This window comes from Stegostoma tigrinum, chromosome 17 (genome assembly GCF_030684315.1).
Source record: "Stegostoma tigrinum isolate sSteTig4 chromosome 17, sSteTig4.hap1, whole genome shotgun sequence".
Classification (NCBI taxonomy): domain Eukaryota; kingdom Metazoa; phylum Chordata; class Chondrichthyes; order Orectolobiformes; family Stegostomatidae; genus Stegostoma; species Stegostoma tigrinum.
Genome location: NC_081370.1, coordinates 12,085,549 through 12,104,639, shown reverse-complemented (window position 1 = coordinate 12,104,639; position 19,091 = coordinate 12,085,549). Strand labels below are relative to the sequence as shown.

At 45.2% G+C, this 19,091-nt stretch overlaps 1 protein-coding gene across 22 annotated transcripts in view; it reads left to right on the top strand.

Annotated features, from left to right (window-relative positions):
* madd (MAP-kinase activating death domain) overlaps positions 1–14,957 on the top strand; it is a 176,714-nt gene extending 161,757 nt beyond the window's left edge. For 21 of the 22 annotated variants that reach the window (XM_059651946.1, XM_059651966.1, XM_059651951.1 and 18 more), the window contains 4 exons: positions 1,339–1,445; positions 4,844–4,913; positions 10,662–10,708; positions 12,488–14,957. In XM_059651946.1, coding sequence (XP_059507929.1) covers positions 1,339–1,445; positions 4,844–4,913; positions 10,662–10,708; positions 12,488–12,589 — 326 coding nt within the window. In that variant the 3' untranslated portion in view covers positions 12,590–14,957. The remainder of the gene's footprint in view (positions 1–1,338; positions 1,446–4,843; positions 4,914–10,661; positions 10,709–12,487) is intronic. The other variant, XM_059651962.1, reaches the window with a different exon arrangement.
* The last annotated feature ends 4,134 nt before the right edge of the window (positions 14,958–19,091 follow it).

Below are 19,091 nucleotides of genomic sequence, written 5' to 3'. Positions count from 1 at the left end.
CTCCCAAGATGCTGCTTGGCCTGCTGTGTTCATCCAGCTACTGTGTTATCTCGGATTCTCCAGCATCTGCAGTTCCCATTATCTCTGAAGAAAAGATAACATTGGTTTACTTCAGGTTTGAACAGGTTTTTAATGCAGAGAACAGAGAGCTGAGCTGATGGAAATCTAATAACCTCTCTGTATCTTATTTAGAGCCGAAAGATGTTCACCTACTTAAGTGCCTATTACATAATTGTTAACAAACAGAAAGCCTTTGTCACAGATAACTGGCAGGTGGTCCACGGAGCAACGTTATATTTGTACACAATCCCCTCAGCTCCAATTCATCTGCAATCACAGTTTAACCACAACTGACAATGAGTGTCAGGTCACTTGCTCTCAAAACATGCAACAATCCTCCAACCATGCCTAATTAACAATTCATTGCTCACTTCAGCCCCTAATCAGAAAAACAGAAAATGAAAAGATGCAGATATTTACGAGGCAAGCAACTTTGCATTTTCCCACATTATACTACACCTGCCAGATTTTTAGCCCACTCTCTCAACATTCCTGTATCCATCTGCATCTTTATGTCTACTTTGCAATGTATTTCCCCCGTATCTTTGTGTCCTCTGTGAATTTAGCTGCCACACCTTCACTTCCCTCACTTTAGTCATTGTAAATTATAAAATTTGATGGCCCAGCACATCTCCAGTTGGACCCCACTTGAAATAGTAGAAGACTGTTGTGTGCGTACTCTCTTTTTCTGCCAGCCAGCCAATCTTCTGCCCATGCTGACATTGTAATGCCCACACAGTGAGCTTCCATGTTGTACAGTAATATGTTTGGAAATTATCAAATGCCTCTGGAAATCCAAGTCACGCTTGCCAACAGGCTCCCCAATCTCCACAGCATGTTATCCTTCAAAGAACCCCAATAAATTGGTTAAACTTGATTTCCTTTTCATATAACCATGCCTGCTCTCGTCAATGACCAAGTTTTTCCAAGCTCACAGTTAGAACTTCCTGAAGACTGCAAAGGAGGCCTATGCTGGAAATAGAGCACGGTAATCTTCTTCCTATCTTAAACCACAAGATATGGCCGAACCAAATCCTTAAAAGTAGTATATTTATTCAATAACATGTTTTCATCTATGGGATCTCACTGTGCACAGATTGGTTGCCTTTTTTTGTTGTATCTATGATTCAGATGTTAATCGCTGGCTGTTGAAGCTATTTTGACTTCCTTGGGTTTCAAAAGCCAGGATCACACTGTAAGTTAGTTGTATGTTTGTTATCCTTTGAGAGGACTGAGGATGCCCTTCTCACTGCCATCTGTGCGGTGTCACCCCCACAGGTCCCGAGCTCGGAGGTGAGTTCCCTGTTCAGGACATGAGGACCGGAGACGGTGGCCTCCTGCAGGTGACCCTGGAAGGGATCAATCTAAAGTTTGTGCAAAGCCAGGTAAGTGGGTTGGCGGAGGAGCAAGGCATGGGAGGGGCTGGTCACCCGGCTTGAGGCTTCATCTGAGCCCCGATGTATCTGTCCGTGTTCGTGATCAGTTTCATTTGCTCGGTGTTGTTCCCTTTTGTTTTATTTCTGTTGCTGGGTAAAGAGAGGCGAGGTTTTGACATAGTAGCAGTGCTGTGGTTCTCGTGTGCTGTATGTGTGTCTGCACTCGCCATCCTTCTGCTACGTTACCTGTGGGCTCAGCCTGTCCTTCGCTTGCTCCAAGGTGTTGCTTGATTTGACGATTTCTTTCCAGTCTTTACATTGGTGAGAGGTAGGTATCCCTTTTGAAATGTACAAAAGTAATAAACCCTTCTTAACTGCTAGGTTTAAATCAAGCTTCTGTGAAGTCTGACTGACTCCCTTCCTGCTGTGCGCAGATCCCGTGCTTATTCCACTAACCAGTTCACTCGGGAGAGGTGGAGGGGAGGTGCGGTGCTGCTGATGATTTAAATCTGAATGTTGTCCATCCATTCCTCATCCCCCAGCCTTTTCTGTCCTTCCTTGCTACCGTAAGCTCTGTGGATATGAGTGCCACACACTGTATACCTGTGCCCCTGTAACTTCAGCCAGCAGCTTCTGTATATGGGGTTCAAGCTGGGCAAGCAGTGTTCTGGCTCCACACCACACAGCACTGGGGCAAAGGTTGACATTGCAGGTCCATTAGCTTTCTGACAGTGGGGATGGGATCCAGCCTGCGTAGTTGGTGGGAATGGATGAATACAAATGACAGTGATGGAGGTGCGTTGTGGGGGAGTTGCAGTTTGGGGTTTGGCATGCAGGTGGTCAGTGTGGATCTAAGGATAGAATGGTGACGAGGAGCTTGAGCTGTGGGTAGGTCAGTAAGAGATGTAGAAAGGGGAAATGAATGTGTTTCTGGTTGGCAGGAGTGGGTGTGAGGGTTGGGGGCATGCATGGTGAAAGGGGACCGGCTGGTGAGAGAGTGTACATGGTGGTAAGGGGGAAGAGTTGGAGGGTGTAGGATTGAGTGGAGGTATGGGGAGGTGAATGTGGGGTGCCAGTGTGATGAGTGTGGGGATAGGGATGAGGGTGTGGGTGGGAGATAGGGCTGAGAGTTCAGGTGTGTGTGTCTGTGTGTGTGTGTGTCTGTGTGGTACAGGTGGTAGGATTAGCGGTTTGGGCCTAGCCACTGTGGTGCTGTTCATTGGGTATTAGGGATGGGAGTCTGTGTCTGGGCACTGTGGTGCTATTTACTGAGTGGTAGGGATGGGAATTTTGTCTGGGCACTGTGGTGCTGTGTATTGGGTGGTAGGGAGGAGGGGTGTGGGCAGTGTGATGCTGTGTATTGGGTGATACACCTGTGGGTCGCTCTGGAGATTTATTGTGGATCTGGGAAATGTCTTCAGTGGCTGTTGGTGTGCATCTAAACTGCTGAAGTGTTTGTAGAATAGAAGTCAGTGGACACTGGGTGTGTTTTGGAGAGACCTGCTGCTGGACAGTCGATCTGATTATTGTCTCCAGGGATATGGCCAGATACCCAAACTCCCATCGTACTTGGATGCAGCTTCAGTGTAGCTCTGAAGAGTAACTAGGCAAATGATGGGGCCTTACTGTAGTGACTGGTCCAGTATTACAGCACATTCTGAATGCAAAAGAGGCAGCAATTTAATTCTGCATTTGGATGAGAGTAGCAATTTACAAAGAGGGGACATGCTTGTGAGAACTCTGATTTAAACCATTGGTGGAGTTCACAAATTAGAATTGAAAATATCCTAAAATAGAGTGAGTATTCTGGAGAGTGGGATCAAGTTGGCAAGAGTTAGTCCTGGGTTTGAGGAGTGAGCGAGCTATTAGCTCCCCGGTTTCTGAAAAGCTATGGAATGTCAACATGAGAGTGGGATTAAATGAACTGGAGTTTGAGAAAATCTTTGGATGAATTGCAATTTGAAGCCTTCTCTTATTGGTGTTCGCAGGTGAGTGCAATGAGTCAGGCTGGAGGTTAGAATGTGTGGGAATGGAAAGGAGAGTGAATTCAACTGGATGGGTATTATTAGAGATTGGAAATGGGTCAGCATTTATTGCCTGTCCCTAGTTGCCCTTGAGAAGGTGGTGATGGTGCTGAGCTGGTGCCTTCAACCACTGCAGCCCATTTGTTACAGGTAGACCAACAATGCCCTAAAGGAGCTAATAGCATTTTAATCCATTTAATCTGAAGGAATAGCAATAAATTTTCAAGTCAGGTTAGCAAGTAGCTTTGAAGGGAACTTGCAGGGGGTGGTGTTCCCATGTAGCTGCTGCCCTTGTCCTTCTAGATGGAAGTTGTCATGGATTTGGATGATGCTGTTAACAAAGTAGGGTGGAAAATTAAAGGAAATGGAGAATGCAGGAATTAGAATAAACTGGGGGGAGACATTAAAAGGTGCAAGGAGTGAGGGCACGTGGGAGCTGGAAAGGGTTTAGTTGGTTTGGAATTGAGGCCTAAGAGGACTGTAATGCTTTGAACCAGATTCACTTGGAGTGTAATTGGGGAAACATACATAAACCTTAGGAAAAAAAAACTGCTGCTAATGACAATTGATGTGCAATCTATTGTTAATTTTAAAGCTAAGATTGACAGATATCCATGTCTTGGTTTAAATCTAAGGCTGAGAGGAAAAAAAATTGATTGGTGGTTCTCAATTAGATCGTCACTGACCCAATTCAATGGCCTGCTCTTGCCTCTGTGTTTAGATTGTTGTTGTCAGTTGTTACATCAGCAAGCTACAGTTAAATGGGCTGAATAGCCTGTTTGCTGGGACACACTGCCTGCAGTCCACAATGAAGAAGGGCCCAATGTGGCGTGCAATGATTGGTGTTCCATAATTGTACTCTGATTCTGCGCAGTCTTTGTGCCTGGCATGTATGCACAAATCTGTTTAGAGTTGTTATTGTACATTTGTACCATGTACAGCCTTGTTATTCAAGTGTTAGGTGGGGCTGTACTTAAATGTGGAGGGAGGCACTGCATGTGTGTAATGGGCCATCCCTTGGTGTGACCTGCTGGTCCCCAGGCCTGGTCAACAATGGGGGAGAGAGAGACTGGTATGAGTGTGTTGGGTGTCTCCTTGCTGTGCCTGATATTAATTCCAACCGTTTCTCTTCCATGCTTTCTCCTCCTGCAAGGAGTGGAAGGTACCAGTCTACTGCTGTCTATGCTTCTTAGCAAGAATTTCTCATTCTTTTAGTTTTGCTTTGTGGCAGATTGTGGGAATTATCTTTTTATTTATTACACGCTCTTTGCTAGATCTGCAATGACATTCAGCATTTTGCTTTCTGAAAGAAGATAGCATTCCTAGCTTTTAGGTTTTTCTTAATCTCGGCTTATAACCTTTTATCTTTTTGTTTGTTTTCAGGTTTTCATTGAACTGAATCACATTAAAAAGTGCAATACAGTCAAAGGAGTCTTTGTCCTGGAAGAATTTGGTAATTAACTATTTGATGTTGGCTCTGTGCCAGACACAAGCAGCACTCTGACCTCAGAGTGACAGAGACACTCCTTCACAGGAATTAGAGGGATGCGAAGCTGCTGGCTGCAGTGGGAAACCAGGGCTCAGTCAGTCTCACACATTTGCACCGTTTCAGTGAGATTGACATGGAGTTACTGGAGGTCTCCTCTGGCTGATGGCCATAAGCTGGAGCTTTCTTTATTGTTTTGTTGTTTCAAAATGACCTCATGGCAAAGGGAGCCAGAACTGAGGCCAAAGGGGTCGGTTATACACGTTTGCCCAATGCTGTTCCTATGACTGATAGTGTAGTGATATTGAAAGAACAGCGCTACACTTCCCATTTATGAGGGTGTTATTGTATCGAAAGGAAAATGCTATCTTTTCCCAGTGACTGAAGATGCTGTAATATTGAAAGGATAGTGCTGCATTCCCCGGTGGCTGAGGGTGTTGTCATATTGAAAGAAATGCTACAATTTCCCAGTGACTGTGTGTGTTGGAATATTGAAAAGACAGAGCAGCATTTCTCATGGAGGGAGGTGGAGCGAATATTCGCTTAGGAAAGATGTGCCTTTCCCTTCTGTGTGAATCATGTCCCTGCTCCCTACTCACTGCCTGGTGCTACTGGAGCTCAGGATTGAAAGATTGCTCAAAGCAGCCAGTAGGGGGAAGGGGAATTGATTGCTTCTCCTCATAGCTCAGGACAGAAGCCAGTACCATAGAAGCCTTCAGAGACAAGTGAGCATTGAAGAGCCAGTGCACATAATCACCCCAGACAACATTGTTTTGATTTAGTAAGTTTACATTCCTTTTTGTAAGTTTTTGGTAAGAATCCCAGAATAAACCACTGTCTGTGCCCTGAATCCCAGTGCAAGACCCATGTGTCCATAGCCCTGAATTTCCGTGAAACCCAACATATGTGCAGCACTGAATTCAGTGTAGCCTCCCACAGATGCACTGAAGTCCACTGTAAACCCCGTGTACGTGCTGTGCTGAATTACAGGGAAGTTCTGTCAGGACATTGTTTCACAGTCTGGGTCTGTCTACGTACAGCATCAGTGGCATATCCAAATGTCACAAGGTTGAATGGATATTGGGCCCTCCAGTTGCTTTTAAAGTGTGTGTGTTCCATATATTAAAGAGGCTTCCTGTGAGTGTGTTGGTTTTTGCCCACTCGGTTATAACAAGGATGTGCAGTACCAGATCCTGCACACTGGAGGAGGTTGGTGTTCATTGTTGGTTTATTGTGATTTTTATTTTGCTAACTGCTGAAATTCAGGTGTCACTGGCTGGACCAACGTTTGTTGTCCATCCCCTGAGAAGGTAGTGGTGAGCTGTCTTCTTGAAGCACTGCAGTCAGTGTGGTGTAGATAAACCCACTGTGTCTTAGGGGGAGAATTCCAGTGGCAGTGAAGGAACAGTGATATATTTCAAAGTCAGGATGGTGACTGACTTTGATGAGAACTTGCAGGTGGTGGTATTCCCATGTATCTGCTGCCCTTCTTCGAGATGTAAGTGGCAGTGGGTTTGAATGGTGCTATCTAAGGATCTTTGCAATGAATCTTATAGATAGGTACTCTGGCTATTTTCAATACTACTAAGCATTGAAGAAAAGGAATATTCTTAATGGTGCCAGGCAAACAGGCTGCTTTGTCCTGGATGGTGTCAAGCCTCTTGCATGTTGGAGCTGCACCAATCCAAGCAAGTGGTGAGTATTCCATTACATTCCTGAACCGTGCCTTGTTGATGGTGGACAGGCTTTGGGAATTGAGGTGAAGAGTCACTCCCTGCACCATTCCTATCCTCTGACCTGCTCATGTAGCCACTGTATTTATCTGGTGAGTCCAGTTCAGTTTCTGGTCAATGGTAACCCCAGAGTGTTGTTTGTGGAGGACTTGGTGATGGTTATGCCATAGAATATTTGCAGTATGGCATATTTGAATTCATGGCTAGGAATACCCAGGGAAGAATGGGGGGCCAGAAGTTTGGATGCCCGGAGGGGGTTAGGGATGACCCAGACGCAAGAAGTGCCCAGGGGTGGGGAGCTGCAAGTTTGCAGAGCAAGGAGTGCCTCTGTTTCTCTCCTGCCTCTTATTTGAGTGTCTGCTGTGTTCATGGTGATACGACATAGACTCGCTGCCTTGACTACTCTGAAAACCTTGCTACTCCTTCAGGTAATGAGAGTACATAAGATTCACCATATCTTTTTCCTGTTGCTGCTGTAAGTTTGTTCCTCCTCGCCTGATTGTCTGCTCCACAGAATGTCCTGATGAATCCCCTCCCCTGTTTGCCTCACTATACTGTTGCTCTCTCCTTCCTGCCTTTCACCCTCTCTCTGCAGCACAACCTTCCCCCACCCACCGCCCTCACAAAAAAAACCTTTCTTTCATACTAAACCTAATGTTGATCTGATATTGCACGTTCAGTTTTTGGCAGCATCTGCTTTGTGTTGTGTGCAGAAATCTATGACTATCAATTCTATTTCTGATCAGGATTCTAACTTGCCAGTCTGAGGGAGTGCAGCACCTGAGGGAAGTGTGCAATTATTTACACACAACTCTTTTCAGTGGTGTATTGTTCTGGTGTCACGTATCCCACAGCAGATATCCTTGAAGCTGGCCCATCTGAGGGGTCTGAGAGAATGCCATCTGGCCTCCATTTCAAGTGATTATGCTTCAAACATGCTTCACTGACTGTGAAATGCCTTTAAAAATCCTACTACATGGAAGTGCCACATAATTGTAAATGTTTTGTCTTTGAGTCAATTGCATTTCAAATGCACTCCAGAAGAACTTCTCCCCTACAGTGTAGATATTTTCCCCAGGGGGCGGTGTGAGCCTCTTGTTAACTGGGACAATGACGCTAAGCATTGCTCCGCTCATTCTTCCCAATGCACTCTGACCTGCAGAGGCCAGGCTCATTAACATACATTTGTAGGTGAAATTCTGGGAATGATGCCCTGGTGCAAGTGCTTCATGCCCACCTGGTGTATTCATGATACTACATACACCTTCAATATATGACTCTACAAACGCATTCTGAATGTCCAACTCTGGATTGAACCTCAGTGTGTATACAGATTGGTTATGTAACACATGTCATTCATCCTCTGTGTACGTTTATATATATATATAGTCTGGATACATGAAATGGCACACAGCCTGATGAGGCCTGTGCCTTTACATTTGTTTGTATCCATAGCTCTGTCTGTGACATTGTGTACAGCCTCAGTACATTTGTGTACACATTGAAAATAAGGATGCATTTAATGATTCACATACCTGGACTGTATTTAAATATATACAGACTGATGCTGTGTACAGTGTTTCATACATTCTGTCTGTTTATATACACCCAAACTGGCATTTTATGCAGTGTTTCATATCTTCAGACTGTGTTTATATGCACATGGACTGAGCCTTTGTATGAAACATTGCGTGCATCTTTGATCCATGTATATAAACACAGTCTGATTGTGAAACACTGTAAATAAACACAGTCTGAGTCTGTGAAACACTATGTACAGCCTCAGTCTCTGTGCCAGAACTCCAAATGCATATAAGTCTGTTGTTGAATTTGCCACCAAGTCAAGGATTGTTATGGTACAGAAGGAGGCCATTCAGCCCCTTGTTGTTAGCACAAGCTTTCTGAATGAGCAGAGTGCCATTCTCCTGATCTTTGCCCATAACTCATATACTGTTTACATAATCATCTAATGCCTCAGTTGACCTTGCCTCCAGTATAGTAGACGCCACCTTCGCTGCTGTACCAACAATCAATGAATACAGTGAGCATGAATCCAGATGTTGCTAAACAAAATAAACAAATGGGCAGGCTGATGCTTATATTCATTGCAGTTTTGAAGAACGAGAGGTGATCTTATTGAGACATATGCGATTGCCATGGGGCTTGACAAGGTAGATGCTGATCCAGTCTTTGCTCACGTGGGAGAGATTAGAACCAGGGATCTGGCTAAAGTAAATGTCCTACCGTTTAAGAAGGAAATGTGTCAATATTTGGAATGCTGTTCCCTGGAAAGCAGTGCAAGCATAATCATTGTGTTTATCGTGGTTGAGGTAGATAGTTTGTTGATAAACAGGAGAGTTGAGGATGTGTTGGGGCTTGGATGGTCGGATAGGAAAGTGGAACTGAGAAAACCGCCACATCGACTAGGATCTTATTGAAGGACTGAATGGCCTATTGCTTCTAATTCACATGTTCCTGTGCTCCATGAGCCCCTCAAAACTGTGTTTGCTCACCATTGATTGTAAAATTGAGAACACTTCTTGGCATTTGGCCATTTGATCTGAAGCCTTCACCTTTAAAAGTATGGTTGGTGTTCATTACGGCCAAGCAATATATTTGTAAAAATAACTGCAGTGCCACATGGTCTCTGCTGTATTGTGTCATTGTTGGAAATTTAAGAATTAGTTATTACTTGTTTAAGTTTCATTGGAATCTCTCTCTTCTCTCATTTCATTGCTTTCTGAGTCTGGCTTGACGCTCAATTCATGAATGGAAATATTCAGTACTCTGTCCTATTCCCATTCTGACCTCTGTGTCCTTGGACTCTGCACTATTCCCATGACGTGCAGTGTAAGCTGTAGAAACAACACCTCATCGTTCAATTAGGCACTTTATAGCCTTCTGAACTCTGCATTGCATTGAAATATTTCAGTTTGTCGCCTCTGCCCCTGTTGTTTTTACAAGGCATCTGTTGGTCACGCTTTTATTTTTTCCATTTACTGCTCCTGCCCTAGATTTTTTTATTTCTTTACATATCCCATTTCTGACTCATTTTACCCTTTGCACCATTGGCTTCTCCTGACCTTTCAATCTCTCCTACATTCCGCATTTGTGCTTCTTCCTATCTTCCTCCTCCTGCTTTCCCTGCCTCTGCACTTGTTTAAAATCAATTCCATCTCTAAATTCTTCCAGTTCTGACAGAGGGTCATTGACCTGAAAAATGCCCTCTATTTCTCTCTGTGTATCTGCTGCCAGACCTGCTGAGTATCTTCAGCACTTTCCTGTCAAGTTGCAATGGTCAGTCTGGTTAAGATGTGCAATTATTTGCTTGCTGTCCTGTCGAAGGCATCATTCTATTAGCATTGCCCACTAACACCACATTTGTACAGCAAGTGCTTGTGAAAATTCAGCATGTAGGAACAAGTCTCAGAGGTTCACCGACTGCAGTAAATTCTGGCCCACTGTCAAGTGAATTGTGTACATGCAGCCTCAGCTTTGTTGTATGTTTTCAATAACATTACCTCTCACTCTACTAAACTGCAGTATTACAAAATCTTCTTCTGACTAGGGCAAAGTTTACATCATGAATATGTGTCCACTCTTTAAACATAAATCCAAGCATTTATATATAAAGGACCTCTGTGTGTGTGTCCTAGGATGTGTCCTTTTCATAAGCTCCGTATGAGACAGTGTAAGTACATGGTCCTGCTATGACCACACATGTAGGAGGTCCGACTGTATGACCATGGGTGGGCACGGTTGAGCTGTGTGACCGCAGTCGGGCTGTGTAACTACGGATGTACACAGGATATTTATGCATCTATGCTGGTGTATGTGGCCTTGGTCAGAGTCGATCAATAAACACAGACATCCCTTGTGTGTGAGAGAGCAGCCTGTATGTAAATGGAGTCTCTGATTGCAATGACCTTTCTTTGTTTCTGGGTTAAATTGTTCCTTTTGTCTCTTGCTCGTCTGGTTCCAGTTCCACAAACTAACGAAGTGGTGACCCACAAGTACAAGACTCCAATGGTGAGTAGGTTTTTAATTCTTTATTGTTATTAATGTGCTTGACCCTCCATGGCTTTCTCTTCTCAAACATACTATTAAAACCTGTGCTGGGTAAGAGCTCCAAAACTGGCTCGTGACAAATTCTATCAGTGATAATGGGAACTGCAGATGCTGGAGAATCCAAGATAACAAAATGCGGAGCTGGATGAACACAGCAGGCCAAGCAACATCTCAGGAGCACCAAAGCTGACGTTTCTGGCCTAGACCCTTCATCAGAAAGGGGGATGGGGAGAGGGAACTGGAATAAATAGGGAGAGAGGGGGAGGCAGACCCTATTCCCAATTGCTCCGTCTCATCTGCTCCCAGAATGAGGCATTCCACTCCTGCACATCCCAGATGTCCACGTTCTTCAAGGACTGCAACTTTGCCCCCGCAGTGGCCAAGAACGCCCTTGACCGCGTCTCCGGCATTTCCCGCAACACATCCCTCACACCCCGTCCCTGCCACAACCGCCCCCAGAGGATCCCCCTCGTTCTCAAATACCACCCCACCAACCTCTGGATACAACGCATCACCCTCGGACACTTCCGCCAACTACAATCCGACCCCACCACCCAAGCATTTTTCCATCCCCACCCTTGCCTGCCTTCCGGAGAGACCACTCTCTCCACGACTCCCTTGTCCGCTCCACACTCCCCTCCAACACCACCACGCCCGGCACCGTCCCCTGCAACCGCAGGAAGTGCTACACTTGCCCCCACACCTCCCTCACCCCTATCCCAGGCCCCAAGATGACTTTCCATATTAAGCAGATGTTCACCTGCACATCTGCCAATGTGGTATATTGTATCCATTGTACCCAGTGTGGCTACCTCTACATTGGGGAAACCAAGCGGAGGCTTGGGTACCGCTTTGCAGAACACCTCCACTCGGTTCGCAACAAACAACTGCACCTCCCCGTCGCGAACCATTTTAACTCCCCCTCCCATTCCTCAAACGACATGTCCATCATGGGCCTCCTGCAGTGCCACAATGATGCCACCCGAAGGTTGCAGGAACAGCAACTCATTTTCCGCTTGGGAACCCTGCAGCCCAATGGTATCAATGTGGACTTCACAAGATTCAAAATCTCCCCCTCCCCCACTGCATCCCAAAACCAGCCCAGCTCGTTCCCTCCCCCCACTGCATCCCAAAACCAGCCCAGCCTGTCTCTGCTTCCCTAGCCCGTTCTTCCTCTCACCCATCCCTTCCTCCCACCTCAAGCCGCACCTCCATTTCCTACCTACCACCTCATCCCGCCTCCTTGACCTGTCCATCTTCCCTGAACTGACTTATCCCCTCCCTACCTCCTCACCTATACTCTCCTCTCTACCTATCTTGTTTTCTCTTCATCTTCAGTCCACCTCCCCCTCTCTCCCTATTTTTTCCAGTTCCCTCTCCCCATCCCTCTCTCTGATGAAGGGTCTAGGCCTGAAACGTCAGCTTTTGTGCTCCTGAGATACTTCTTGGCCTGCTGTGTTCATCCAGCTCCACACTTTGTTATCGTGACAAATTCTTTCAATTTTTAAATTCTGATTTCCAATGTGCTATGCAAGCTGTCTGGAGGTGCAGTCTCAGCTGATGTCCCGCTGTGGTGTGTGGACTCTCTGCTCCTGTCCCGGTGCGGAACTAGAAACAGACAGCAGCTGGGTCAGATTTTGGGAAGGAGGGTTCTGCTTGTGTCCGTTTTCTGGCATGTCCCTGCTGAATTAATGTGTGTGCCATTCAGTTGCTAATCGGCCCATTGCTCTCTGGTTTCAGGCTCATGAAATCTGTTACTCTGTGCTATGTCTGTTCTCCTACATGGCTGCAGTGCGAGGGAAGGAAATGGAGAGCAAGAATAAGGTGACTCCAGCGCGGTAAGACGTCAGCCCCTTTTCATCCATCTTCATTCTCCTTTCCGAAATAAACACTCCATCTCATGGCCCCACCCGCCAGCTGGCCGTCTCCGCCTGTCTCTGCAATGCTGCAGCTCCAGTCAGCAGGCTCATTACAAATAATAACTGCTCAGCTTGTGCTTGTTCTTAAACCATCACATTTGCTCGAGGCTTGTCTGATTGACTGACCATGTCAGGGGTCCTCACCTTCTGTCAACTGACTTAAGACTGCAACATGAAAGTTACTCTGAATGGAAGCTTCATTGGCTCTACACTGGATTCACTGCAAACCCATTTACTGAGGGCTGTCCCTGCACTGGATTCGCTGCCTCTGTTCGTTGAGGGCCATCTTGCACTGGATGAATGTCATTCACTGAGCAGGCACTACTTCACTGGATATTGGCCCATTGAGGATCGCTGATCCACAGTTATGCATCAAGGATCACTCTAGCACTGAATTTGATGAATATTCATTCACTGAGGGACTCTCTCTCTGCTGGATTCACTGAATTTTACCCATCAAGGACCATTTCTTCATTTGCTACGTTATTTCCTCTCAAGGATGACTTCTGCACTGGATTCGCTGCATGTTCTCATGTCAGGGGCCACGTCTGCACTGGATTCACTGTATCTCTTCCCATTCTTCCCATCAAGAACCACTCCTGCACTGGATTTGCTGTGTATCCCCCTACCAAGGACCACTTGTACACTGGATTCACAGCATGTTCTCCCACTGAGAATGGTGACAATGTTAATTTTCCCACATGAGGTCACTTTGTTCTTGTTGTTCCACCCATTCAAGTTGGATTGACAATATGAAATGAGGTCACTTCAACACTGGATTCACTGCGAATGAGCCCACTCAGGATGCACCATTTAAATCACTATCCATTTACCTCATTCATGTTCACCAAGTCACTATTTGCTACAGAGTTGACCTGGTGTGGATTGGTCCTTCACTAGAATCCCTTGGAATTGACTGCTCAGTTACCTTCCACTGAATTCACTGTAAACCAGCAGATTCAGGAACTGTTTCCTAAAAGGGATTTAGCCACTGAGGAGGAATCTTCGACTGGATTTGCCCACAGGAAGCAACCCTGCACTGGAGACACTTGCAGAGGTTCCTGAGAAGAGTGAGCCTCCTCTGATGTACAGACCACAACCCCAAGTTGTTTTTGTTGTACCCATTCTGTGTTCTTTATAAAGAGTTGAGCTGTAGAGACTGTGCTTTCTTTCATTCCATCCTCTTTGCCCCATCAGAGAGTTAAGCCATTCTAAACTCATTGCAACTCCAACATGTGATGGCCTGGCTTGCCCCCTGGACAGAGTCTACAGGACTCCAGGCCATTGAATTAGAGGGAGAGTTGAGGGCCAGCAACTGGCTGGTGGGAGCCACAGAAGACTTCTGACCTTCCAGCAATGTCCTGGGACACAGGCTGCCACCCCTCAACACTCATAACATCCCAACTGCACCCAGCTGTGTGTCTCTTTCTCTCACCGGTATATCCAGACACTGCCACTTGGTTATAAAGCACCCAGAGAGGAGTTCAGAATTGACTCCACTTTGGACCACACCATCCTCTCACCCACTGAGTGCTGCAGTAATGGATGGTGAGGAGGAGGGGTGCGTGGAATACCATCTTGCTGGTCTCCCTGTGAAAAGACCACCTACCAAACCTCATCCTCTTGTTCAAAAACTGTTGCGTGTTCCTCACAACTGCAGTCCACTCATTTCAGACACACCACCTTAGTTCAGTGGAAAAGCCCAGAGTGACAGTGCAGTCATCCTCTCTCCACTCGCTCACCACAACACCACACCACACCCCACACCCCCCGCCCCCCTGCCAATACCCTGGCATACCCCAAAGTGATTTCTCCACCCCAACCCACCCACCACTGTGACCCAGAGCATTAATACTGTCCATCATCTCAGCCTGAAGGCTCACTGTGTGCTCAGATAAATTCTTGAGAGTTGTATCTGCCAGTTTCTTGCTGGTCGTGGGATTGACAACTCACTTCCTCCAAACCCCTTTAGTGAGCGCCACTCTTCAGGCATAAGCTGAGGGAAAGTGAAGTGGTCAGAGTGTAGTTGTAAGGACTGACTCCTGTCCAAATGTCTGATGAAGCGTGGGCCCTATCAGCCTTTCAGTTAGCTGCTTGCTACTCTTCCTGCTCTGTGTTGTGTTGTGTTCATCTGTCAGGTATTCTTATCTCATTTAGCCTGAAGGGTGTTCTTTTTGTGGTTGATGCTTGCTGATGTAGAATGCATTATTTTGGTGTAAATATTTCAGTATTACATATATTTATAGCACTGTATAGTACCTTGAATGTTGCAATAAACTCTTGTCCCTGTGGCCTCTGTTTCATGTTCTTCTCAGCACCTGCCTGCCCCATGTATCTGCTTCTTTCCTGTTCTTCCTGAGGCACCATCCCTTTTCTCTCCTCTGCCATTGGGCCTAGGCTTATATTCTTCCCTCAACCTTACACATCCTTCCTCTCTCCTGCTCTCACTCTCCTTCTGCCTTTGTCTTCCTCACCATCTCTCTCATGCACGCACTGGCAACTACTATCGCTCTAACTCGATCTTTTGCGCACATTGATTCATTCGGTGTCTCAGTATCACTGACATGCTTTCTCACATTGTCTCTAACACACACAGACTCCCACTCGTTCCCTCTCAATGTTTCAGAACTGAATGGCGCTCGCAGTCTCCTGCCTACTCATTCTCTCCCTCCAATTCTTTCTTGCTCCAATATTTCACAGTCTTACTCACTTATTCCTTCTTTGCTTGCCTCAAGCTCTATCTCTCTGTCTCACACACCCACTCTTTGTTTCTCATCATCAGTTGCTCTCAAGTATTCCTACTCTCTCATAGTACTTCACACTCTGCTCCTGATGTTGAGGGCCAAAAAATAGAAGGCCCATGGCAACCAGAACTCCGTCAAGTTGACCCACACCCTTCGCCTCTAATGGAGGCAGAACAAGAACATGAAGCCTCCTGATAACTAATGTCTCTGAATGCCGTGTAATGAGGAGTAGCTGCAGAACTAAGCCCAGAGGCTCAAAGCCACAAGAGACTAGCACCAGTTAAAAACTACTTAATGAGGAGGTGTATTCTAGCTGGAGTTCATTCTAACTACAGGGCAATAAGAGAATACGAAGGCAGAGCTAGTTATAGTGAACTGGAAAGCCAGCTTAACGTGTCAAAAGAAGTACATTGGCATACTTTGCTGAGACTTTACTATTGCCTTTAAAGATTTATCTCTATGAGAAAGAGAAGCTCACTACCAAACACTCATAAGATAGTGTTTAATTGAAAAAAATCCTGTACAAATCTGCAAAGATTGGTAGATCAGAGAACTGGACAGACCATCCTGCTGAAGGACCAGCAAAAAAGATGATGAGAGAGAGTAGAGGAACCTAACATGATTCCTTTGTTCAAGAAGGGCAACAGAGATAAGTCAGATAAATACAGAGCAGTTAGTCTGACATCCGTGGTGGGGAAATTATTGGACAAAATTCTGAGGGAGAGCAGGATTATTCAATGCTTAGAAAGGCAGGGGATTGATCAGGGTTAGTCAGCATGTTTTTGTTAGAAGGAGATTCTGTCTATCTAATTTGAGGTTTTTTTTTAAATGTGATGTCTGAAGACCAGGGGGACATTTATTTAAACTGAGGAGTAATTTGTTTAGAGGGACTCTGAGGAATAAAAAGCGCTTTCACCCAGAAGTTGGTAGATGTATGGAACATGCTCCCTGACAGGATTGTTGAGGCAGGGACTCTTATAACATTTAAGAAGCCATCTGGATGAGCACTTAAAATGCCAGATCTTTGTAGACAATAGACCAAGTGCAGGTAAGTGGGATTGGTTTAGTTTGGTGTTTGTTGCTCAGCATAGTGGGCTGAAGGGCGTGTATCTGTGCTGTATGACCTTGACTTTTACGCTAGCTACTGTAAAAACACTGTCCTCTAGAGAGTAAAAAAAACTAGCTCTTGGTTCCAATCTGTTATTAAAAGTATTTGAACAAGTAAAGATTGAGTCTAGGGAATGGATGATGGAACACTGAAGTGGTGGAGACACAAGAAGGATACTTTGTTTTCTCTGTGAAGACTGACAACTGGAAAGTGAAAGCGAGTGTAAGCAGTCACCTTACTCAACGGGAAAGGTGCTGGATCTGAAGGCTGACAAGTCCCAGTAAAAATCGATAGAACTGTGGATGCTGTAAATCAGGAACAAAAACAGAACTGCTGGAAAAGCTCAGCATGTCTGAGGAAAGATCACCAGACCCGAAACATTAACTCTGTTTTGTTTCCTTTGCAGATGCTGCCAGACCTGCTGAGCTTTTCCAGCAACTTCTGTTTTTTGTTCCTGACAATTCCCAGAATGGCCTGCATCCTATCATAAAAGAAATGGAGGCCCAGAGAGAAGATGTGTTGGTTATAATCAGCCAAAATTCCTTTGAGTATGGAAAAGACACGACAGATTGAAAAATGTCAAATGCAACATCTTTATTCAAGAAAGGTGGGAGGTAGAAAGCAGGAAGCTATAAGCCAGTTAGCCGAACATCTGTCATAAGGAAGGTGCTAGAATCTTAGCAGGTTACATCAGGGCACTTAAAACAGTATGACCAGGAAAAACCAATGGGGTTTTGTGAAAGGGACATGGTGTTTAAATAATCCATTTGAATTTGTAATGGTAACTGTGATGGTGGATAAACTGATAGATGTGGTGTACTTGGATTTGCAAAAGGATTGGTCAGCGAACAGAAGCAGAAAGTGGAGCTAAAAGGGTCTTTGTTGATTTGGGAATCTATAGCCAGTGGAAGCTGCAGTGATCAGTGCTGTGTCCTCAACTGTTGGCAGTCTGTCAGTGATTTGGAGAAGTCTGAATATATGTTAGCGACATTTGCCAATGACACCAAGATCAGGGAGAAAGTATGTTGTCAAGCAGGGGTCAAAAGTCTGCAGCAAGAAATAGACAGGTTAAGTGAGTGACAAATGTTTCCCAGACATGGTCTAATAACATGGGCCAATGTGAACTTCTCCATGTCGCTGCTTTATTGTTGAAATGGAGAGAGGTTGCAGAATTTGGTGGTACACAGGAACCTGGGTGTCCTGGTTCGCATAGAGTTCTACATAGACTGTACAAGGGAAGGCAAAGGAAATGTCCTTTATTGCAAGAAAATGAAATAGAAAAGTAGTGGTGTATAACTGCAGCTGGACAGGGCTTTGGTGAGACCACATCCAGAGCAGTTTCAGCCTCCTACTCTGAAAAAGCAACTGATTACTTTTGGGTAACAACGTGTAGAGCTGGATGAACACAGCAGGCCGAGCAGGAAAGCTAATGTTTCGGGTCAAGACCCTTCTTCAGAATGATCTTCCTGCTGTGTTCACATTGGCTTTCCTACTCCTCTGATGCTGCTTGGCCTGCTGTGTCCATCCAGCTCTACGCCGTGTTATTTCAGTTTCTCCAGCATTTGCAATTCCTACTGTCTCTGATTAATTTAGGAGCAGTTCTGAGAACTTTCACTCAAATCATTCCTAGGATGATGAACTTAGGCTGAAAGATTGAGTAAGTTTGGTTTTTACACATTGGGGTTGAGAAGCATGAGAGGTGATCTGATTGAAATAGATAAGATTTGAGGTCAGTAGGCAGACTGGATGCTGAAAGCATATTTCCACTTGTGGGGGAGACTAAATTTCTCAGACGTTAAGAGAAAAAATAATTCTGTTTGACTAAGAGGGTTTGTCTGTTTGACTTTTAATACAAGGGGTCATTATTCAGTGGAATTCTCTTCCCCAGTAGTTACATGAGGTTGGCTCTTAAAATTTATTCAAGGCTGCACTTGATAGATTCTTGGTCGACAAGAGAGTCAAAAATTATAAGGGGAAGACAGCAAAGTGGAGTTGAAGCTGCATCCAGGTCAGCCCTAATCTTATTCAATGGTAGGATGAGTAGGCCATTTGGCTCAATGTTGACCTGTTCCTGTCACTGGAGCAATCAGCCATTTGGCCAATGTATTTGTCCAGTCACCTAGCTGGACACAATTTGTCCTGCTGTCAAGCAAAGCTCTCCTTTCCCTGGAGCTATCTCATTCCAAAATCTCCAAAATCACTAACCTCAAGAGTGAAAATCTGGTCATGCAGGAAAGCATCAGTTGTGATCTGCAAGAGGGCTTTTGTTCCTGATGGAGGAGTAGAGATAGTCAATAATAAGGCAGGGTTTCTGGAAGACTCTGGAAGCCTTTTACTGCTGCAGGAATTGACTCTCAGGGAGCAGTCCAACACACCCACCAATAAAACAAAGCAAAATGTAAAGGGACTTTGCACTGATTTGAAATCAGTGTGCACTCCACAGCATCATCACAACCCACTATTCAGAAATCTTCCCTTGAGACCTCTCTTGGATTGCTAACCAAAGTTTAGGAAGCTTTGCTGTGAAGATTTAAGTACAGTTGGTACACCTGCCTCAAAGTGACAGCATCTTA